Source organism: Arachis ipaensis, chromosome B8 (genome assembly GCF_059453495.1).
Source record: "Arachis ipaensis isolate K30076 ecotype BB chromosome B8, ASM5945349v1, whole genome shotgun sequence".
Taxonomy (NCBI): Eukaryota; Viridiplantae; Streptophyta; class Magnoliopsida; order Fabales; family Fabaceae; genus Arachis; species Arachis ipaensis.
This window is the reverse complement of record NC_142443.1, coordinates 28,644,980-28,670,351: the sequence shown is the minus strand read 5'-3', so window position 1 is coordinate 28,670,351 and position 25,372 is coordinate 28,644,980. Positions and strand designations below refer to the sequence as shown.

General features: G+C 36.7%; 1 protein-coding gene, 1 non-coding gene and 1 pseudogene across 2 annotated transcripts; all 3 read right to left on the bottom strand.

Moving 5' to 3' along the window:
- Window positions 1-9,784: 9,784 nt before the first annotated feature.
- LOC107613859 (uncharacterized) lies at window positions 9,785-11,539 on the bottom strand (annotated as a pseudogene).
- Window positions 11,540-12,757: 1,218 nt separating this feature from the next.
- LOC148547545 (uncharacterized) lies at window positions 12,758-15,257 on the bottom strand. The gene is made up of 4 exons (XM_088496302.1): window positions 15,163-15,257; window positions 14,924-15,008; window positions 14,739-14,813; window positions 12,758-12,784 (listed from the first exon to the last, which is right to left on the bottom strand). The coding sequence occupies exons 1-4, from the start codon at window positions 15,255-15,257 to the stop codon at window positions 12,758-12,760; spliced, it is 282 nt and encodes a 93-aa protein (XP_088352428.1).
- Window positions 15,258-23,929: 8,672 nt separating this feature from the next.
- On the bottom strand, window positions 23,930-24,033 carry LOC148547544 (small nucleolar RNA R71). The gene has a single exon (XR_015898860.1). It is a non-coding gene; the product is annotated as a small nucleolar RNA R71 (small nucleolar RNA).
- Window positions 24,034-25,372: the final 1,339 nt, after the last annotated feature.

Below are 25,372 nucleotides of genomic sequence, written 5' to 3'. Positions count from 1 at the left end.
ATTCTAAAAAGCTTTCCAGAAAAGCTTAAAGATCCCGGGAGCTTTCTGATACCATGCACATTAGAATGTAATTGTACCAAGACAGCTTTATGTGATCTTGGGGCAAGCATCAACCTAATACCTGCATCCACTATCAGAAAGCTTGGCTTAACTGAAGAAGTTAAACCAACCCGGATATGTCTCAAACTTGTTTATGGCTCCATTAAATACCCATCAGGCGTGATTGAGGACATGATTGTCAGGGTTGGGCCATTCGCCTTTCCCACTGACTTTGTAGTGTTGGAAATAGAGGAGCACAAGAGTGCTACTCTCATTCTAGGAAGACCTTTCCTAGCAACTGGACGAACTCTCATTGATGTCCAAAAGGGGGAAGTAACCCTGAGAGTCAATGAGGATGAGTTTAAATTGAATGCTGTCAAGGCCATGCAGCATCCAGACACACCAAAAGACTGCATGAAAGTTGATCTCATTGACTCTTTGGTAGAGGAGGTCAACGTGGTTGAGAGTCTCGAATCAGAGCTGGAAGACATCTTTAAAGATGTTCAGCCTAATCTGAAGGGTTCAGAGGAACTGAAAGAGCCTCTGAGATTTCATCAGGAAGAGGAGAAACCTCCTAAACCCGAGCTCAAGCCATTACCACCATCCCTGAAATATGCATTTCTGGGAGAAGGTGACACTTTTCCAGTGATCATAAGCTCTGCTTTAAACCCACTGGAAGAGGAAGCACTAATTCAAGTGCTAAGGACACACAAGACAGCTTTTAGGTGGTCCATAAGTGACCTTAAGGGCATAAGCCCAGCTAGATGCATGCACAAATCCTATTGGAGGATGATGCTAAGTTAGTGGTTCAACCACAGAGGCGGCTAAATCCATCCATGAAGGAAGTGGTGCAGAAAGAGGTCACCAAATTACTGGAGACTGGGATTATTTACCCTATTTTTGATAGCCCCTGGGTGAGCCCTGTTCAAGTTGTTCCCAAGAAGGGAGGCATGACAGTGGTTCATAATGAAAAAAATGAACTGGTTCCTACAAGAACAGTTAAAGGGTGGCGCATGTGTATTGACTACAGAAGGCTCAATACAGCCACTAGAAAGGATCATTTTCCTTTACCATTCATAGACCAGATGCTAGAGAGATTAGCAGGTCATGAATATTACTGCTTTTTGGATGGCTATTCAGGTTACAACCAAATTGCAGTAGATCCTCAGGAACAAGAGAAAACAGCATTCACATGTCCTTCTGGAGTATTTGCTTACAGAAGAATGCCTTTTGGTCTGTGTAATGCACCTGCAACCTTTCAGAGGTGCATGCTCTCTATCTTCTCTGATATGGTAGAGAAATTTCTGGAAGTCTTCATGGATGAATTTTCAGTATTTGGAGACTCATTCAGCTCATGCCTTGACCATTTAGCACTTGTTCTGAAAAGATGCCAAGAGACCAACCTAGTTTTAAACTGGGAAAAATGTCACTTTATGGTGACTGAAGGAATTGTCCTTAGGGATAAAATTTCAAACAAGGGGATAGAGGTGGATCAAGCTAAAGTGGAAGTAATTGAAAAATTACCACCACCTGCTAATGTCAATGCAATCAGAAGCTTTCTGGGGAATGCAGGATTCTACAGGAGGTTTATAAAGAATTTTTCAAAAATTGCAAAACCCCTGAGCAATCTGCTAGCTGCTGACACGCCATTTGTATTTGACACAGAGTGTCTGCAAGCGTTTGATACTCTAAAAGCTAAGCTGGTCACAACACCAGTTATTTCTGCACCAGACTGGACTTTACCATTTGAACTAATGTGTGATGCCAGTGACCACGCCATTAGTGCAGTACTGGGGGTAGAGGTATGACAAGCTTCTGCATGTCATTTATTATGCTAGCCGTGTTTTAAATGATGCCCAGAAAAATTACACAACCATAGAAAAAGAATTGCTTGCAGTGGTTTATGCCATTGACAAGTTTAGATCATACCTAGTAGGATCAAAAGTGATTGTGTACACTGACCATGCTGCTCTTAAATATTTACTCACAAAGCAGGATTCAAAACCCAGGCTCATAAGATGGGTGTTGCTTCTGCAAGAGTTTGATATAGAAACAAGAGACAGAAAAGGGATAGAGAACCAAGTGGCTGATCATCTGTCCCGGATAGAACCAATAGAAGGGGAGTCCCCCCTCTATTGAGATCTCTAAGACCTTTCCGGATGAGCATTTGTTTACCATTCAGGAAACACCATGGTTTGCAGACATTACAAACTATAAAGCTGCAAGGTTCATACCCAAGGAGTACAGCAGACAACAAAAGAAAAAATTAATTACTGATGCAAAGTACTACTTGTGGGATGAACCCTATCTTTTTAAGAGATGTGCAGACAGAATAATCCGTAGGTGTGTGCCTAGAGAAGAAGCACAGAGGATCTTATGGCATTGCCATGGATCACAATATGGAGGTCATTTCGGAGGTGAGCGAACAGCCACCAAGGTCCTCCAATGTGGCTTCTACTGGCCTACATTCTATAGGGATTCCCAAGAGTTTGTACGTAACTATGACAGTTGCCAAAGAGCTGGCAATCTGCCTCATGGTTATGCCATGCCTCAACAGGGAATCTTGGAGATTGAGTTGTTTGATGTACGGGGAATTGACTTCATGGGACCTTTCCCACCATCATACTCAAACACTTATATTCTGGTGGCAGTCGACTATGTATCAAAATGGGTAGAGGCCGCTGCCACATCCACCAATGATACTAAAACAGTGCTGAAGTTCTTCCAGAAACATATCTTCAGCAGGTTTGGTGTCCCTAGAGTACTAATCAGTGATGGGGGCACTCACTTCTGCAACAAACAGCTTTACTCTGCCATGGTCCGGTATGGGATTCGCCACAAGGTGGCGACTCCATATCATCCACAGACAAATGGGCAAGCTGAAGTTTCTAACAGAGAACTAAAAAGAATCCTGGAACGGACCGTAAGTACCCGTAGAAAGGATTGGGCACGAAGCTTGGATGATGCTCTGTGGGCTTACAGAACAGCATTCAAGACTCCTATAGGGACTTCTCCATACCAGGTTGTGTATGGTAAGGCCTGTCATCTGCCCGTGGAACTGGAACATAAGGCCTACTGGGCAACTAGATTCCTAAACTTTGATGCCAAATTAGCTGGAGAAAAAAGATTGCTCCAGCTAAATGAGCTAGAGGAATTCAGATTCACTGCTTTCGAAAATGCCAAGCTTTACAAAGAGAAAGCAAAAAGATGGCATGACAGAAAGTTGTCATCTAGAGTCTTTAAACCAGGACAAAAAGTTCTGTTGTTTAACTCTAGGCTCAGGCTATTCCCCGGGAAACTGAAATCCCGGTGGAGGGGACCATATGTGATTACAAGTGTGTCACCATATGGCTATGTGGAGCTTCAAGACATTGATTCTGATAAGAAGTTCATTCTTAATGGACAGAGAATCAAGCATTATCTTGCAGGCAATATTGAGCAAGAGTGCTCAAGGCTGATGCTAGATTAAAAGCTCAGCTAGGTCCAGCTAAAGATAATAAAGAAGCGCTTATTGGGAGGCAACCCAATGTTATTTAACTATATCTCTTTATTTTCTATTGCTATTTTATGTTTTCCTTAGGTTGATGATCATGTGAAGTCACAAAAACAACTGAAAAATCAAAACCAGAATGAAAAACAGCATTAAAAATAGCACACCCTGGAGGAGGAACAGTCTGGCGTTTAAACGCCAGAAACAGGCACCAAGCTGGCGTTTAACGCCAGATGCAAGCATCTACCTGCCGTTAAATGCCAGAAACAAGCTACATTTGGGCGTTTAACGCCAGAAACAGGCAGCAGTCTGGCGTTAAACGCCAGGATTACACAGCAAGGGCGTTTTACATGCCTAATTGGAGCAGGGATGTTAAGTCCTTAACCCCACTGGATCTGTGGACCCCACAGGATCCCCACCTCTTCTTCTCTCCTTATTATACCTTCCTATAACACTCTTCCCCAAATTAACCTCCACCAATCACCTCCATTACTCCTCCAAAACCATCATACAACCCACCTACACCCACCCACTCAAATTCAAACCACTCACACCTCTCCATCTCATCTATTTTCTTCTTTTTCTACTACTTTCTTTCTTTTGCTCGAGGACAAGAAAACATTTTAAGTTTGGTGTGGAAAAAGCAGTGCTTTTTTTTTGTTTTTCCATAACCACTAATGCCTCAAGGGATGCACTTCCCTCCACAAAATTATTGGGAGCAAATCAACACTTCCCTAGGAGAATTAAGTTCTAACATGCGACAACTAAGGGTGGAGCACCAAGAGCACTCCATCATCCTCCATGAAACTAGAAAAGATCAAAGAGCTATGAGGGAGGAGCAACAAAGACAAGGAAGAGACATAGAGGAGCTCAAGAGCACCATTGGTTCTTCAAGAAGAGGAAGAAGCCACCCTCACTAAGGTGGACTCATTCCTTAATCTCCTTGTTCTTATTTTTCTGTTTTTCATTTACTGTGCTTTATGTTTATGTTTGTGTCTTGTTACATGATCATTAGTGTCTAAGTGTCTATGCCTTAAAGTTATGAATATGAATCCATCACCTTTCTTAAATGAAAAATGTTTTTAATTGAAAAAGAAAAAGAAGTGCATGAATTTCGAATTTTAAAACAGTTTAATTATTTTGATGTGGTGGCAATACTTCTGTCTTTCTGAATGAATGCTTGAACAGTGCATATTTTTGATATTGTTGATTCATGAATGATAAAATTGTTGGCTCTTGAAGAATGATGAAAAAGGAAAAATGTTATTTGATAATCTGAAAAATCATAAAAATGATTCTTGAAGCAAGAAAAAGCAGTGAATACAAAAGCTTGCAAAAAAAAATAGCGAAAATGGAAAAAAAAGAAAAAGAAAAAGCAAGCAGAAAAAGCCAATAGCCCTTAAAACCAAAAGGCAAGGGTAATAAAAAGAATCCAAGGCTTTGAGCATCAGTGGATAGGAGGGCCTAAAGGAATAAAATCCTGGCCTAAGCGGCTAAACTAAGCTGTCCCTAACCATGTGCTTGTGGCGTGAAGGTGTCAAGTGAAAACTTGAGACTGAGCGGTTAAAGTCGAGATCCAAAGCAAAAAGAAGAGTGTGCTTAAGAACCCTGGACACCTCTAATTGGGGACTCTAGCAAAGCTGAGTCACAATCTGAAAAGGTTCACCCAGTCATGTGTCTGTGGCATTTATGTATCCGGTGGTAATACTGGAAAACAAAGTGCTTAGGGCCACGGCCAAGACTCATAAAGTAGCTGTGTTCAAGAATCAACATACTGAACTAGGAAAGCAAATAACACTATCTGAATTCTAAGTTCCTATAGATGCCAATCATTCTGAACTTCAAAGAATGAAGTGAGATGCCAAAACTGTTCAGAAGCAAAAAGCTAATAGCCCCGCTCATCTAATTAATACTGATCTTCACAGATGTTTTTGGAATTCATTGTATATTCTCTTCTTTTTATCCTATTTGATTTTCAGTTGCTTGGGGACAAGCAACAATTTAAGTTTGGTGTTGTGATGAGCGGATAATTTATACGCTTTTTGTCATTGTTTTAAGTATGTTTTTAGTATGATTTAGTTAGTTTTTATTATATTTTATTAGTTTTTAAATAAAAATCATATTTCTGGACTTTACTATGAGTTTGTGTATTTTTTTGTAATTTCAGGAATTTTCTGGCTGAAATTGAGGGAGCTGAGCAAAAATCTGATTTAGGCTGAAAAAGGACTGCAGATGCTGTTGGATTCTGACCTCCCTGCACTCGAAATGGATTTTCTGGAGCTAAAGAAGTCCAAATGGCATGCTCTTAATTGCGTTGGAAAGTAGACATCCAGGGCTTTCCAGCAATATATAATAGTCCATACTTTGCTCAAGGATAGACGACGTAAACTGGCGTTCAACGCCAGTTCCATGTTGCAGTCTGGTGTCAAACGCCAGAAACAGGTTACAAATTGGAGTTGAACGCCAGAAACAGGTTACAACCTGGCGTTCAACTCCAAAAACAGCCTAGGCATGTGAGAAGCTTAAGTCTCAGCCCCATCACATACCAAGTGGGCCCCAGAAGTGAATTTCTGCACTAATTATCTTAGTTTATTCATTTTCTGTAAACCTAGGTTACTAGTTTAGTATTTAAACAACTTTTAGAGATTTATTTTGCACCTCATGACATTTTAGATCTGAACTTTGTACTCTTTGACGGCATGAGTCTCTAAACTCCATTGTTGGAGGTGAGGAGCTCTGCTGTGTCTCGATGAATTAATGCAAGTATTTCTATTTTCCATTCAAACACTTTTGTTTCTATCTAAGATGTTCATTCGCACTTCAATATGATGAATGTGATGATCCATGACACTCATCACCATTCTCAATCTATGAACGCGTGCCTGACAACCACTCCCGTTCTACCTTCGATTGAATGAATATCTCTTGGATTCCTTAATCAGAATCTTCGTGGTATAAGCTAGAATCCATTGGCAGCATTCTTGAGAATCCGGAAAGTCTAAACCTTGTCTGTGGTATTCCGAGTAGGATTCAGGGATTGAATGACTGTGACGAGCTTCAAACTCACAAAGGTTGGGTGTAGTGACAGACGCAAAAGGACCAACGGATCCTATTCCAGCATGAGTGAGAATCGACAGATGATTAGCCGGGCGGAGACAGCGCACCTGGACCATTTTCACTGAGAGGACGGATGGTAGCCATTGACAACGGTGATCCACCAACATACAGCTTGCCATAGGAGGACCTTGCGTGCGTGAAGAAGAAGACAGGGGAAAGCAGAGATTCAGTAGACAAAGCATCTCCAAAACTCTAACATATTCTCCATTACTGCAGAACAAGTATTTATTTCATGCTCTTTTACTTTTCGCAATTCAAACTGATAAATATAATTGATATCCTGACTAAGAGTTACAAGATAACCATAGATTGCTTCAAGCCAACAATCTTCGTGGGATTCGACCCTTACTCACGTAAGGTATTACTTGGACGACTCAGTGCACTTGCTGGTTAGTGGTACGAGTTGTGAAAAGTGTGATTCACAATTCGTGCACCAGAGTCCATCCGCCAACTGCAGCTTGCTAAAGAATAAAAAAACAGCAACAATAATATCAATACCAATAATAATAACAATAATAACAATAATAATCTAATTACTTAAGGCTACACAACCACACTTAGATTTTAAAATATTAATAATCATACTGGTATGTAGTAGTTTTTTTGTTAAAGTTTAATTCAGATAATATTATATTGTATTTATTTGTGTTCGTTATTTTATGTAATTTAGTGTTGGCCTTACATTTAATAATTTTTTTTCTGGCAAACATCTACCCTAATTATGATACGGTTTTAACTCTACAATTAGTAAGAAAAAAATGTTAAGTAATTATTTCATAAAAAAAATAGAGAGATTATATACATATAAACAGAATTGTATGGAGCTATTAAATTTGAATTTATCTTTTTTTGTGGTTAATCTCTCCCACACAACTATAAAAACTTAGGGAAAATTAAAGTTGATTCATCAAATTATTGAGCTATAATTCTTTGTTGTATTGTATAAAAAATTAATACAATATAATCTACTGTGTATGGAATACTTGACAAGGTGCTAGTGTTAATAACAGATATGTTAAAATTTTGTCAAATTAAGATACTTTTCGCATGTTAATTAAATTATTGGAAACATAACTAATATATATTGAATTTCAAGTATCTATTTTTAATAATTTTTATACGATTTTTGCCCCCACAACTACGTATTTCTCGGTCCGTCACTGCATATATGTACACACACGCACACACGCACACACGCGCGCGCGCGCACACACACATATATATATATATATACAAAAATAGTTTATTTATTACAAATTGTTTTTTATTCTCACTATGTCATTCCTCTCCCTCTTGCATGTTACAAACATAAACAAATATTACACATTATATTAGTATTCAAACATTAATACATTAAGATTAACATTGGGTTTGGCATTATGCCATAATAATATTATTTTAAGTTGGTCCCCACTCACAATAAGACTACACAGAACTTAATGCTGCATAACCATTTATTTATTTATTTATTTCTTACATCCTAATATCTATCACTATCCTCATCTGATGAATCATGACCCAAATCTCATAAATAGGTACCCTATAGTTGTTACATCACTACCCTTCTTTATTTATTTTGCTACTTATTGGAACAACAACCAATTAGTAACACTCGAAAGTTCAAAGTCAATTAGAGATTAATATAGGCCTTGTTGTTGTTCCAAGATCCTTCTTTTTCTTCTCCTTGGTTCCACTTCATTGGTTTTCTTGTCACATTTGGCTTCTGCTGTTGCACCAATACTTAACACTGAAGAGGGTAAGAGAGTCATTACTTCCCTAATACTAATTCTTATTATCTTAGTAGCTTAATGTAATTATTGCTTTTGTATTCTATAGTTATAAGAAGGAAGTTATTTTGATCAAATCTTATAAACTCATATAACCATAATAATTAATGATTGATAGAACATTATTGTTGATTTCAGTTATCTATGTGCAATGAAGTCATTGAAAGAGATAGGGAAGAAGTTCGGCAAGGTGTGCTGGGACTTTCGTAAGGATCCTTGCAGTAGAAAAGGGCATTGAAACATGTTCGGTAAGAAGAGCTTTCACAGCTTTGTGGCTTGTGATTGCTTTTCCTTCAATCAATCTTCTTACCATCCTGTAACCATGTCGTATTGTTCCACTACAAGGTTTTTGTTTATTTGTGACAGTTTTTTCTCTTATTTGTGGAGGTTTATAACCCCCACCAAATGGTTTGTGGAGGTTTTCAAAACCTCCAAAATTTGAGGTGCCACGAGGTCTTTTGTGGGGGGTTTTAAAAACCTCCACAATTTATTCAGTGGCGGGTTTTATATTAGACTTTTGTGACAATTTTAAATCACTTTTGTGGCAGTTTAAAATCCCCACAAATTGATTTTTTAATTTTAAAAAAATTAACTATTTTGTGAGATTTTCAAACTTCCACAATCCTATAATTATTTATTTATTTTTAATTTCAAATCATTCATTAATCTCATCTCATTTACATACTCTCAAATTAGAAATTTATTTTTTAATATCAAAATTTAAAAACTAAATCTTTTATAACACAATTCCTCAATATAAAACATATATTCTATATATAAAAAAATTCTCAATATCAATAATTCCAAACATAATTGAATATGGTATTGTTCTACATAATAATTACTATTTTTATGCACTAGATACCTTGGTGTAAGCATAAACCCCAACTTCCTGTGGTCCTATGGGACTCCCCCTCCTAATGAATCTTCCCTCTTTGAAAATATACAGTATGAGAATTCCAGTTGACAGTTCCAAACTAATGACCTATAGAAAAGTTAGAAGAAAAACACTAAATAAATAAATAATAACTATTTAGTGTGATATATGAACTTAAGGCACCATAACTCAGCATACTACAATTACCTTTTGGGAAGTTAACTTGTCGAGATACATGATAATGGATCTTAGGGAGTTTCCGTGGGTGGCGATCATAACATTTTTTCGGGATAAAAGTTGAGGTTCAATCTGAAACACAATATCAATGGAACAATCCCTTGTCAATGTCAAATGATCATTTCAGCCACAACAGAAATTCAACCATACAATGTATCAAACCAAATACTTCTTGTCTAACACAGAGTGTTGAAGTTATTCGGTATAGCACATATAACATCAAAATTAAACTTTCACTTACTTGGTCTCTAAGATAGGCAACTTCTCTTTCAGCTCCATTGCTCCGGCTCTTGGCAGTAAAATCAAGTCTACAAAAGAGCCACTAAGGGTAAGGTCTGCACGACTAATGCATTTTACTGTCTCCATCCCAGATGACCATTCAAGAGTTAAAACCTGCAACAATACTTTAAAGTTTAGGGGAACACAACAAATATGGTTTAAAAAAAAACCTAGTGAAAAGTGGAATATCATCAATTCAATGTTTATGACAAATGAAAAAAGATTTTCCCACAACAAAGTCAATAGCATCATACATTTATAATTGGTTGTTAGAAATTCTGTTGATAAAGGGTAAGAAATTAATGAAAATATACAGGAGGCACACCCATAATTTAGTTAATGCGAGGGTAATCAACCAGATTGACTATATCATATGGAATATTCTCCATTTTAAATATTTCCTGCAAAATCTCATTAGGTATATAAGAATGATTAGATTATAATATAATTTTTAAACAAAAGGATGTTACCATTAAATATTTCTAGTTGCTATAGTTTCTAGACATTCTTACATTTTTAACTGATGTTGTACGACTGTCTTAGCTTGTCTTTTTGAGGATCAGATGCAAAGTGACAGAGGACACACTTCATTTTTATATGTCACAAACTCTGTCTGCTAAAGTTTGAGCTATAGCTTACAAGTCAAAGACAAAATCATAGATTTTAACATTACATTTACAATATGTTCCTTTATGCAAGAATGGCTATATCTCACATGCCACATCATGCAAGAGCCAGTTAGGCTTGACACATGTTCAAATTTAACTTATATAATGAAGGATAGCAAGTATAATATTTTATTCTATTTGAAGGCACATGAATGGCCAAATTCTAACAAAAAGAAAAAGATACAAATTTTAAATTTGAAAACCAAATAGTAATAGCCATGAACAAATTACTCACAGTGAAAACTTCTTCAAATCCAATTTCATCACCACCGTAGACAAACAACTATCCATCACAATCACTATGGGATTTTTGGTTGCTGGATCATTGCAAGACAATTACCGGGAGTCTTCTTTCTGCACTTGACAATTGTAGCTTAACAACATTTTTAGATGAAGTTTGTTGACCTTTAGAAGGTGCTGTGGATGATAAATTTCAGAAAAGGATATCTCCATCTAAGTATCCCACAGCAAGAATGGACCCACTCAAAGACGCCCAGCACAGAGCACTTATCTCTTTGTCACTAAGATTTTGTTCAATACTATCGGATGGAACATTGGTGTCTGGTTCAATGGATGAGTCACTACCTTGATCCTTCATTTGGAGATCCTTTCCTCCACCAGTGAACACGATTTTAGATTCAGCTATATCCCAAAGAATTAGCAGTCCTTTGGCTATGGATTTGAATAGAGATTACCTTTTGGCTATGGATTGAAACAAGGGCTTTCAATTGTGCTCGCTGAAATAGTGCATCGTTATGTCCTAGTAATATATCCAGAACCTGAAAGCATAAAGGTGTAGTATAAAGTATAAAGTATGAATACAAGAAGGAGCATTAAACAATCTATTTTTGAGAATATACTACGTGAGTCACTAATGAATCAAATAATATGGAGAAGAAGAAGAAGAAGAATACTAGCAGTAGCTCGAAGGAGAAAATATCTAGACTAATTGTGTTGAGGCATGTTGCCATAGAATAAAAACATAGGAGACAGGTGTGAGAGGCAAAAATATGCAGACCTGGCTGTGCACCCAGCTCAATAACATGCAGCTTCAATAAAATTTGACCAGAATTAAGTGTCTTTGAGACAGAAGATATCAGAACTGAAGGATTATCATTTCCAGAAACCTGTCCAAAAGAAAAATTAAATTTCATCTAACACATAAAAGTCAAAGTATGCCCTATGTACATGCAGGAGCAAGATAAAATAAAATGGGGGATAAGAGATCCCCTATACAAAAGCAAAAACAAAAAACAAAATATTTATCTAAAAGCATAGCCTTCCAATCTCTGAACATGAGGGAACTCTCCTATAAAGATCATGATTTTTACACCAACTAGATACTAGGCGTCTAATTCTATCCCATAAAACATGCAGTCAATAACTTTCAATCAAGCTACAAGCACAATGAGTGAGAATATGCATACATGGGAAGTATAGAGGAGCCAAAGTATTAAGGTTAAACATATTACTATTATCTCACCTTCAATTGACCAGTGGTATACAGAAGTCTGTGTCACAAGCTCTGCCTCTACCTCTGCTATTATTATTAGTGGCTGTCTTTTCATATGAAATCTGCTCTAATAAATAAATACTATTAATTAATAACAACATCAGCCTTTGGTAAAATGTCAAGCACATAATAAATAAAAAGCTTAAAATGTTACCTTTGGTAAAATTTTGTACAATTTTTCATTCAAACATCTCTTTGCCAAGTTAATAGCTACATTATCTTCACAACCCTTTCAATGTGTTAAATGCAAGTTGCAACTTGTAACCAATCATTTTTATATATCTATCTTAACCATGAATTAACATACATAGTCATATAGCAGAAAACAATACACATTTTAAGCATATACCTGGATTGGCAGGGGCACATTTTAAGCATATCAAAATTTTGTGTCACTTTATTAAAGCTGGTGACAAATTCCTCCATCAGATTCTCTATATACAATAGATTCTTAGAATTATCCATCTTCTGCAACAATTTGAACCAAGCGACAATAAGAATACAGAGTTAAATAAAAAAGAGAATTAAGTTTTTAACAAATTTTTAGCAGAAAAAGAAGCAATAAATCAGCTTTATATTATCATTCCATAATGAAATTGCATCAACAAAATTAAATTAACAAAGGTGAAAGCATATTTAGTTATTTACAAAATCAAATGGAGAGAGTAATAAATCTCCAATAGCATAAATCAGAGAAAACAAATCTATCCATAGAAAATGAAAGAAAAACTAAAAAAGAACCTTGAACTTTTATGAGGATATCATCGAACACTTCCTCTGAGTTAACAAGGACAACATCCAAGAAATTATACGTTAGCATAAAATAAAGGATATCATATTAAAAAAAGAGTGTCATGCATATGTATAGAAATCAAACTTCAGATATTGCCGAAAATCACTGATTCCTTGAATTGCTAGATAAAAACAAAAATTTTCTCGCAAAATCCATAAGCAACAATATCTAGACTAATTGTCTTGCCATCAAGTTCACTGAATAATCGCAAAAGTAACAAAAGCCAAATCTAAAATTAGAGAAGTAATAAATCAAACCAGATCAGAGAAGTAATCGAAAAGATTCCACGAAGAACGAAAAGAGAGAGAAAGAGATAGCGAGAGAGAGAGAGGGAAATCTCAAAAGTTACCGCCTCGCAACCAAACGAGACGATGCATCGACGGATGAGACAATAGGAAAAGAGATTATCGAAGCATTTGGTGGCGGTGGCGGCAAAGACACGAATGGATATAGTGATGGTGATGGCGGTGGCGATGGAGGAGGCGATGGCTGCGAGCTTTGGGTTGAAACTAACCTCGCACGTTTTGACGAGATCTTCTCTCTCACACGGCGACGGCTGCTAAGGTTTGTTTGGAGGGGTTGGGAATTTTAATTATGTGCAATAGTGGGGGATGTTTAATAATTATGCAAGGGAGTTTTATAATTTGCCACAAATGAAATATTTTGTGTAGGTTTTTAAAAATTCTCACTAATAAACCTCCACTAATTATTAAAAACCTTGTAGTGTTCTCCCTTTTAATCATTCATTTTTAATGTGAATTATGGCAGAAAATCACACGAAAACATGTGCCTTTAGGGAGATGAAGGAAGAGCTTCATCTTTTCTCCTTCAAGCTTTCCATTTAGTTATGCTTCACCTGAATTTTCCTTGAAAATTTGTAGGTGTAACTATCTGAACTTATCATACTTCAAAAATCATCTTCCTCTCTCAAAATATGCTTAGTTATGAATATAAATTATGAGTTTAACTATGTATGTCTTTGTAGTATTCTTATAACATAATGTAACTATGGTTATCTTATTGAATGTAACAAATTTTATTGATTGAGAATCATTGAAGGATTAAATAATAATCTCAATGAGTCTCTAAATAATAACAGTTTCTCTATAGTATCTTTTATAATATTTGTTGTGATGTGTGAATATCCTTTAGCCATATAGTAAGTTTTGTTGACTTATGTATTAGTCTTAATCAAACAAATTAGTGAGGTGTCAAAGTGCCCTGTTGGTCTGCATTGGAGTGAAGTTCAAAAATTTGCTGCAGAGTCCAGTCATCATTTTCACACCTCAGAAGTGACAGATCCTTGTGCATATTGCATGTCATAGTTGAATTTGAGGTGGATCCTCTTATCTAATCATTTTTTTTAAGATAGCAAAAGTAAGTTCTTATCTGTAATAACTTTTGGGTCAGTGCTTACTACAAACTTTTAAATTATATATTATTTTAAGTTAAATATGTAACTGTAGTTAGCTTAATTAACTTTTGGAGTTTAACTAAACCGGAAATTAGATCTCAAGTTTGTAAATTTTAATTAGTTTTTTGAATAGGAAATGTTGATTTAGGTTCAAAGATGACTAATGGCTTCCTTAACAGAATGTTTTCTGTTCTTCTATCAAGAGAATACATAAATTCTACATTGGTTGGAAATTTTTATATACAATGGTATTAGCTAGATTTTCTAATTATGCTATTCTATTTTAAGGGTAATTCGTTGGAACATTCTGCATTAATCATAACCATGTTAACGACCACCTAAATTCTATTCAGTAACACTTATTGGGGGTTCATAAAAAACTGTCCAAGTGTGGACAGTGATATACGTCTAGTTTACTATCGTTATTCTATTTTACAAGACATAAGTACACATAAAGCGCAACAAAATATGCTCATCTGAATTATTCCCTAAATGGAGGTACAAGCCTGAATAACGTTTCTTACCATGATTGTCGTCGGCAGGAACCAAGTATGTTGATTCGATGCAGCGGTGAGCATGCAAACCACGCTATTCAACACCTATAGTCACATCAACACAGATACACCGATACAATGGGTAATTGATAGTATTTGAGTCAACCAGGATATCACGGGATTGAAAAAAAATGAGTTTAATTATAGGTACTCACATCATCCACAACCTCTATCTTGGGTTCCAGAGTCATGAGCGCTCCCCGAGTTGCATAGCAATCCCCGACGTCAATCAGAATCTTGCTGTCATCAACATATACAGTTACATCAACTCATCAAAGTAATACAACGTAGTTGAAAACAGAACGGCGGCAACATGGCCGTTGACCCAAGATGGGAATATCCGGGGGAAGTGTGACGTGATAAGCGTGTTCACCAGTGTTGAGGGAGTGCATACCTCTTTGGAAGATGTCGCGTGAAGATGTACGTAGAGATGACTAACTCCACTCTGGACAGATTCATTTCGTCGGTCGGGCGGAAGACCAGGTTCATAGTCTACATCAATATCAAGGAATTAGTTATAGCCCGTGCATAAGTAAGCATGATTCAATCCATGGCAACCTAGCACGATAAAGCGGTTACTGGAATTTACTAACCCACCTTTGGAATGCGATAAGCGGATAATTTATACCCTTTTTGGCATTATTTTTACATAGTTTTTAGCATGATTTAATTATTTTTTATTATATTTTTATTAGTTTTTATTCAAAAAATATATTTCTGGACTTTGCTATGAGTTTGTGTGTTTTTCTGTGATTTCAGGTGTTTTCTAGCTAAAATTGAGGAACCTGAGCAAAAATCTGATTCAGAGGCTGAAAAAGGACTGCAGATGCTGTTGGATTCTGACCCTCCTACACTCGAAGTAGATTTTCTGGAGCTATAAAAGCCCAATTGGCGCGCTCTCAATTGCGTTAAAAATTAGACATCTTGGGCTTTTCAACAATGTATAATAGTCTATACTTTTGCCGAGATTTGATGGCCCAAACTGGCATTGAAAGCCAGCCTAAAACTTTCTGGCGTAAAACACCAGAACTGGCATAATTCTTGGCGTTAAACGCCCATTTTGGCACCCAGGGTGGCGTTTAACTCCAAATTTGGGCATATGCACGTGAAAGCTTGAAAGCTCAGCCCAGAAACGCACCAAGTGGGTTCCGAAAGTAGATTTCTGCACTATCTGCACTTAGTTACTCATTTTCTGTAAACCTAAGTTACTAGTTTAGTATAAAAACTACTTTTAGAGATTTATTTTGTAACGAATGACATTTCACACTTCATATTGTATCTTTTACGGCATGAGTCTATAAACCCCATAGGTGGGGGTGAGGAGCTCTGCTGTGTTTCAATGGATTAATGCAATTACTACTGTTTTCTATTCAATCATGCTTGATTCTATTCCAAGATACTCACTCGTACTTCAATCTAGGGAATAATATGATCCGTGACACTCATCATTAATCTCAATTCTATGAACGAGTACCTAACAATTACTTCTATTCTATCTGAGCTCAACATAGTCATTGGGCGACAGCTTGAGTGCGTATCTCTTGGGTCTCTAATCCACGGACCGAGTCCGGAGGTCAGAACCTTCGTGGTATAGGCTAGAACCAATTGGCAGCATTCCTGGGATCCAGAAAGTCTAAACCTTGTCTGTGGTATTCCGAGTAGGATCTGGGAAGGGATGACTGTGACGAGCTTCAAACCTGCGAATGTTGGGCGCAGTGACAGTGTGTAAAAGGACAAGGGTCCTATTTCGACGCTAGTGGGAACCGACAGATGATTAGCCGTGCGGTAGCTGTACATGGTATTTTTCATCCGAGACGAGAAATCCGACAGTTGATTAGTCGTGCAGAGATTGTACCTGGTATTTTTCATCCGAGAGGATGATACAGCTTGCCATTGAAGGAAGCCATGCGTGTTTGGAGAAGAAGACAGTAGGAAAGCAGAGATTTAGATGACAGAGCATCTCCGGAACCTCAGCCTGTTTCTCATTACTGAATCACAAGTACTATTTATTTCATGTTATTTATTTTTCATAAATACAATCATTCTTATCATTAATCTCCTGACTAAGATTTACAAAATAACCATAGCTTGCTTCAAGCCGACAATCTCCGTGGGATCGATCCTTACTCACGTAAGGTATTACTTGGACGACCCAGTGCACTTGCTGGTTAGTTGTGCGGAGTTGTGAAAAGTGTAATCACAATTTCGTGCACCAAGTTTTTGGCGCCGTTGCCGGGGATTGTTCGAGTTTGGACAACTGACGGTTTATTTTGTTGCTTAGATTAGGAAAAGTTTATCTTTTTGGTTTAGAGTCACTAAAATTACGTCTTCTATTATTGTTTTTGGTTAAATTTTCAAAATCCTTGTTTTCTTTTTCTAAAATTTTTTTGAAAATTTTTAATAAACTGATAATTGAGTTTTTTGTTTGAGTTTAGTTTCATGCTTTAAGTTTGGTGTCAATTGCATGTTTTAATTTCTCTTTAATTTTCGAAAATATATGCATTGTGTTCTTCATTGATCTTCAAGCTGTTCTTGTTTCTTTTTCTTGTTTGATCTTTAGTTTTTCTTATTTTGTGTTTTTCCTTGTTTTTCTTGTGCAATTTCGAATTATTAGTGTCCAAAGTATAAAATTTTTTAAGTTTGGTTCCCTTATTTCCTTAAAAAATTTTCAAAATTTGTTCTTGGTGTTCATCTTGACGTTCAAAGTTTTCTTGTTTGTTTTTTTTTTTTTATCTAAAAATTCTAAGTTTGGTGTCATTTTATTGTTTTTCTCTTTCCTCATTAAATTCAAAAATTCAAAAAAAAAATATCTTTTCCTTTATTTGCTCATTATTTTCGAATTCCTTAGGTTGATTTAGTCAAAATTTTTAAAATTTGGTAGTTTCTTGTTAGGCAAGTTAAAATTTTAATTTTAAAAATTTATCTTCTTAAATCTTTTTCAAAATAAATTCTTATTTTTAAATTTCTTTTTATATTTTCCAAAAATCTTTTATAAAATTTGTTAAAATCTTTTTCTTACTCATAATTTTCGAATTACTTGTCTTATTTTATTTTTTTGATTGAAAAATTTTAAGTTTGGTGTTTCCTTGTTAATAAAGTTTCAATCTTTAAAATTTCAAAATCATATTTTTTCTCAAATCTTTTCTTTTATCTATTTATTTTTATAAGTATCTTTAATTTTAAGACATATCTTTTTCAAAACCCCCTAACCACTTTCTCTCTCTTCATTTTTTTTGAAAATCATATCCAAAATTTTTCAAATCTTTTTAGTTAATTAATCACTTTAGTATTCGAATTTTTTTTTCATTTTTTTTATTTTTCTCTTTTAGTTTTTGGAATTTATATTCTAGTTTCCAATTAATTTATTTTATCCTGCTTTAATTTGGTTTATCCTTAATTAAAGTAAATAAAAACAAAAATATATCCTATTTGCAATCCACATCATCTCCCTTTCTCCATCATGGACCTAAGTAGAAATGAATAGTCCAGAAGGACTCTGGGGTCATATGCTAACCCTACTAATGCTTTCTATGGGAATAGTATCTGTATAACCCCCATCAGAGCAAGCAGTTTTGAGCTAAATCCTCAGCTCATTATCATGGTGCAGCAAAATTGCCAGTATTACGGTCTTCCACAGGAAGAACCTACTGAGTTTCTGGCACAGTTCTTATAAATTGCTGACACAGTACGTGATAAGGAAGTAGATCAGGATGTCTACAGATTATTACTGTTTCTATTTGCTGTAAAAGATCAAGCTAAGAGGTGGTTAAATAACCAACCCACAGCAAGCATAAGAACATGAAAATAGTTATCAGACAAATTCTTGAATCAATATTTCCCTCCAAAAAGGATGACACAGCTAAGGCTGGACATCCAAGGCTTTAAAAAAGAGGATAATGAATCCCTTTATAATGCCTGGGAGAGGTACAGAGGGATGCTAAGGAAATTCCCCTCTGAAATATTTTCAGAATGGGTGCAGTTGGATATCTTTTACTATGGGCTTACAGAAAAGGCCCAAATATCTCTAGACCACTCAGCTGATGGATCTATACATATGAAAAAGATAATTGAAGAGGCTCAAGAGCTCATTAATATAGTTGCTAGAAATCAATATCTATACTTAAGTAGTGGGTCCTCCATGAAAGAAGAAGCTAAAGCAGTATCCACTGAACTTAGTCCTCAAGAACAAGTTGCTGAACTAAATCAGCAATTACTTATTATAACAAAACAGTTTGCAGAATTCAAAGAGATGCTCCAAGACACTAAAAATGCTAACCAGAATATGGAAGCACAATTGGATCAGACAAGACAGCAGCTACGTAAACAAATAACAGAAGAATGCCAAGCTGTTCAATTAAGGAGTGGGAAGACATTGAATGTCTCAACTCAAAGCAGCAAAAATCCAAGAAAGGAACAATTGACAGAGGATGACCAACCCACTGCCCAAAATCCCTCTGAAGACAGTAAGAGCCCAGAGAGGAATGATTCTGGCGTTCAAACGCCAGAAAAGGGTAAGAAAGTGGCATTAAACACCCAAGAGATGGCCAGTTCTGGTGTCCAAACGCCAGAAAATGGTGGCAATCTAGCGTTAAACGCCCATGCAGCACCCAATTCTGGCGTTCAAACGCCAATAAAGGATCAGACACCTGCAAGTGCTGATAGCAACCCCCTAAAGCAAGTTTCTCCAACCCCTTCTGTGGGAAATAAACCTGCAGCAACTAAGGTTAAAGAATATAAAGCCAAGATGCCTTATCCTCAGAAACTCTACCAAGCAGAACAGGATAAATAATTTGCCCGCTTTGCAGACTATCTCAGGACTCTTGAAATAAAGATTCCGTTTGCAGAGGCACTTGACCAAATACCCTCTTATGCTAAGTTTATGAAAGAGATCTTAAGTCATAAGAAGGATTGGAGAGAAACTGAAAAAGTTTACCTCACTGAAGAATGCAGTGCAGTCATTCTGAAAAGCTTGCCAGAGAAGCTTAAAGACCCCGAAAGCTTTATGATACCATGCACATTAGAGGGTGCTTGTACCAAGACATCTCTATGTGATCTTGGGGCAAGTATCAACCTAATACCTGCATCCACTATCAAAAAGCTTGGTTTGACTGATGATGAGCGGATAATTTATACGCTTTTTGGTATTGTTTTTAGTATGTTTTTAGTATATTTTAGTTAGTTTTTATTATGTTTTTATTAGTCTTTATTTAAAAATCACTCTTCTGGACTTTACTATGAGTTTGTGTGTTTTTCTGTGATTTCAGGTATTTTCTCGCTAAAATTGAGGGACCTGAGCAAAAATCTGATTCAGAGGCTGAAAAAGGACTGCAGATGCTGTTGGATTCTGACCTCCCTGCACTCAAAGTGGATTTTCTGGAGCTACAGAAGCCCAATTGGCGCGCTCTCAATTGCGTTGGAAAGTAGACATCCTGGTCTTTCCAGCAATGTATAATAGTCTATACTTTGCCCGCGATTTGATGACCCAAACCGGCGTTCTAAGTCAGATCAAGAATTCTGGCGTTTAACTCCAAAACTGGCACAAAAGCTGGAGTTAAACGTCCAAACTGGCACAAAAGCTGGCGTTTAACTCCAAGAAAAGTCTCTACACATGGAAGCTTCAATGCTCATCCCAAGCACACACCAAGTGGGTCCGGAAGAAGATTTCTGCATTAATTACTGATTTCTGTAAACCCTAGGCTACTAGTTCTCTATAAATAGGACCTTTTGCTATTGTCTTTACACACTTTTCAGATCTTTACTCATACTTTCATAGTTCTTTTCACGTTTAGGGGCTGGCCTCATGGCCATGCCTGGACCTTGTTCTTATGTATTCTCAACGGTGGAGTTTCTACACACCATAGAATAAGGTGTGGAGCTCTGCTGTTCTTCATGAATTAATGCAATTACTACTATTTTTCTATTCAATTCACGCCTACTTCTTCTCTAAGATATCACTTGTTCTTCAACTTGATGAATGTGATGATCCGTGACACTCATCATCATTCTCACCTATGAACGTGTGCCTGACAACCACCTCCGTTCTACCTTCGATTGAGTGTGTATCTCTTGGATTCCTTAATCAGAATCTTCGTGGTATAAGCTAGAATCCATTAGCGGCCATTCTTGAGAATCCGAAAAGTCTAAACCTTGTCTGTGGTATTCCGAGTAGGATTCAAGGATTGAATGACTGTGACAAGCTTCAAACTCGCGAGTGTTGGGCGTTAGTGACAGACGCAAAAGAATCACTGGATTCTATTCCGACATGATCGAGAATCGACAAATGATTAGCCGTGCTGTGACAGAGTGCGTTGAACATTTTCACTGAGAGGACAGGATTGTAGCCATTGACAACGGTGATGCCCAACATACAGCTTGCCATGGAAAAGAGTATGAATGATTGGAAGAAGGCAATAGGAAAGCAGAGGTTCAAGGGGAACAAAGCATCTTCATACGCTTATCTGAAATCCACCAATGAATTACATAAGTATCTCTATCTTTATTTTATGTTTTATTTATCTTTTAATTATCAATTCTTCATCACCATCTGAATCCGCCTGACTGAGATTTACAAGATGACCATAGCTTGCTTCAAGCCGACAATCTCCGTGGGATCGACCCTTACTCACGTAAGGTTTATTACTTGGACGACCCAGTGCACTTGCTGGTTAGTTGTGCGGAATTGTGACAAAGTATGATTCACGTTTGAGAGCTCCAAGTCTTTGGCGCCATTGTTGATGATCACAATTTCGTGCACCAAGTTTTTGGCGCCGTTGCCGGGGAAGGAACGAATGAACGAACAATAATTTTGCATTTGTTTCCGGCAACAACAGTGCCAAGTTTGGTCCGGCAACAACACCAAGTTTTTGGCGCCGTTGCCGGGGATTGTTCGAGTTTTGACAACTGACGGTTCATCTTGTTGCTTAGATTAGGTACTCTTCCTTTTTTATTTTTCGAAAAAATTTTCAAAAATACAAAAAGATTTTCTATTTTGTTCTTCAGAGTTTTTAAGAATGAATTCTGGAGTTTCATGATGATCTGTTGAAGCCTGGCTGGCTGAGAAGCCATGTCTAATCTTTTGGACCGAGGTTTCAACTTATCATCACAAGAGCTTGTTGATTTCTATCAATTTTGCTGTTGTTAGCAATGATCTGCTAAAGCTTGGCTGGCCATTGGCCATGTCTAGTGTTTTGGACCGGAGCTTTCATTGAAAGCTTGGCTGGCTAGTAAGCCATGTCTAGTTCCTGGACCGGAGTCTTAGACTAGCATTGCAATGATTCCTGGAATTCTTATTAAAAATTTTGAATCCCTTCTGTTTTCTTTTCCACTCAAGTTTCGAAAATAAAAAAAATTTATAAAACTATAAAAATAAAAAATATTTTATGTTTCTTGTTTGAGTCTAGTATTAATTTTTAAGTTTGGTGTCAATTGCATGTTTCTGTTCTTCTTGCATTTTTCGAATTCATGCATGTTCTTCATTGATCTTCAAGTTGTTCTTGATGATTTCATTGCTCTGATCTTTAAATTCTCCTGTTTTGTGTGTTTTATTGTTTCTCATATGCATTCTCAAATTAGTGTCTCCTATATGAAAATTTCTAAGTTTGGTGTCTTGCATGCATTGTTTATTTGATCATTAGTTGCATTTTTTGTTATTTCTCATCATCAAAAATTCAAAAATATTTTCAAAAATTGTGTCTTTTCAAGTCAATAATACAGAGAATTGAAGATTCAGAACATTTAGCAGAGGAATCAAACAGAAAAAGCTGGGCGTTCAAAACGCCCAGTGAAGAAGGAAAACTGGCGTTTAAACGCCAGCCAGGGCACCTGGCTGGGCGTTTAACGCCCAAAAAGGTAGAGATTTGGGTGTTAAACGCCAGAATGGGCACCATTCTGGGCGTTTAACGCCAGGATGACACTAGAGGGAAGATTTTGTTTTTAATTCACATTTTTTTCAAGTTTTCAAAATTTTTCAAAATAAAATCTTTTTCAAATAATATATTTTCAATCATATCTCTTTCAAAATCAATTTCTTTCCATTTTATATTTATTTTCACTATTTTCAAAAATCCTTGCTTCAATTAAAGATTTACTTCAAAAATTTTCAAGTTATTACTTGCCTATTAAGAAAAGATCAAAATTTTAAATCTTAGAATCATATCTTTTAATTTCTTGTTAGTCAAGTAATCAACTTTAGTTTTAAAACTTTCTTTTTCTAAATTGATTTTAAATCATATCTTTTCAAACATATCTTTTCAATTACATCTTTTTCAAAATTAATTTTTTTCAATCATATCTTTTTCTAATTTCAAAATCTTTTTCAAAAACCACTTTATTTCTTTCCCAATCTTAGTTTTCGAAAATCTCAATCAAATTTTCAAATTTCTTTTTTTTATTTCAAAATCTTTTTAATTTATTTTCGAAAATTCTTCCCCTCTTTTCACATCCTTCTATTTAAAGGACTAAGACTCCTCATCAAGGTGCAATTCGAACTCTATCCCTCTTGATAAGTTCGAATTCTCTCTTCTCCACCTCCTCCTTCTATTCTTCTTTTCCTCTGACACTTTAAGGAATCTCTATACTGTGACATAGAAGATTCTATACTTTCTTGTTCTCTTCTCTTTCATATGAGTAGGAACAAAGATAAAGGCTTACTTGTTCAAGCTGATCCTGAACCTGAAAGGACCTTGAAGAGAAAGCTAAGAGAAGCTAAAGAACAATTCTCTTTAGAGGGCCTAACAGAGCTCTTTAAAGAAGAAGAAACCATGGCAGCCGAAAACAACAATGCCAACAATGCAAGGAAGGTGCTTGGTGACTTTACTGCACCTACTCCTGATTTCTATGGGAGAAGCATCTCTATCCCTGCCATTGGAGCAAACAACTTTGAGCTTAAGCCTCAATTAGTTTCTCTAATGCAACAAAATTGCAAGTTTCATGGACTTCCATTGGAAGATCCTCATCAGTTCTTAGCTGAGTTCTTACAAATCTGTGACACTGTCAAGACCAATGGGGTTGACCCTGAAGTCTACAGACTCATGCTTTTTCCTTTTGCTGTAAGAGACAGAGCTAGGACATGGTTGGATTCACAACCTAAGGAAAGCCTGAACTCTTGGGAAAAGCTAGTCAATGCCTTCTTGGCAAAGTTTTTTCCACCTCAAAAATTGAGTAAGCTCAGAGTGGAAGTCCAAACCTTTAGACAGAAGGATGGAGAGTCCCTCTATGAAGCTTGGGAAAGATACAAGCAATTGATCAAAAGGTGCCCTTCTGACATGCTTTCAGAATGGAGCATCATAGGTATTTTCTATGATGGTCTGTCTGAACTATCCAAGATGTCATTGGATAACTCTGCTGGAGGATCTCTTCATCTGAAGAAGACGCCTGCAGAAGCTCAAGAACTCATTGAAATAGTTGCAAATAACCCATTCATGTACACTTCTGAAAGGAATCCTGTGAATAATGGGACAAATCAGAAGAAAAGAGTTCTTGAGATTGATACTCTGAATGCCATATTGGCTCAGAATAAAATATTGACCCAACAAGTCAATATGATTTCTCAGAGTCTGTCTGAAATGCAAGCAGCAACAGGCAGTACTAAGGAAGCTTCCTCTAAAGAAGAAGCTTATGATCCTAAGAACCTAGCAATGGAAGAGGTGAATTACATGGGAGAACCCTATGGAAACACCTATAATCCTTCATGGAGAAATCACCCTAATTTCTCATGGAAGGATCAACAGAGACCTCAACAAGGTTTCAACAACAACAATGGTGGAAGAAACAGGTTTAGCAATAGTAAGCCTTTTCCGTCATCTTCTCAGCAGCAGACAGAGAATTCTAAGCAGAACCCCTCTGACTTAACAACCATTGTCTCTGATCTAATCAAAACCACTCAAAGTTTCATGACTGAAATAAGGTCCTCGATTAGAAATTTGGAGGCACAATTGGGTCAGCTGAGTAAGAAAATTACTGAACTCCCTCCTAGCACTCTCCCAAGCAATACAGAAGAGAATCCAAAAAGAGAGTGCAAGGCCATAACCACATCTCACATGGCCGAACATGAAGAGGAGGAAGAGGCAGTGATTCCCACTGAGGAAGACCTCAATGGACGCCCACTGACCTCCATGGAGTTCCCTGATGAGGAACCATGGGAATCTGAGGCTCACACTGAGACCATAGAGATTCCATTAAATCTACTTCTGCCATTCATGAGCTCTGATGAGTATTCTTCCTCTGAAGAGGATGAAGATGTCACTGAAGAGCAAGTTGCTAAGTACCTTGGAGTAATCATGAAGCTAAATGCCAAGTTATGTGGTAATGAGACTTGGGAGAATGAACCTCCATTGCTCATCAAAGAACTGGATGACTTGACTAGGCAGAGATTACCTCAAAAGAGATAGGACCCTGGAAAGTTCTCAATCCCTTGTACCATAGGCACCATGACCTTTGAGAAGGCTTTGTGTGACCTAGGGTCAAGCATAAACCTCATGCCTCTCTCTGTAATGGAGAAGCTAGGGATCATTGAGGTACAAACTGCAAGAATCTCACTAGAGATGGCAGACAATTCAAAGAAACAAGCTTATGGACTTGTAGAGGATGTCTTGGTAAAGGTTGAA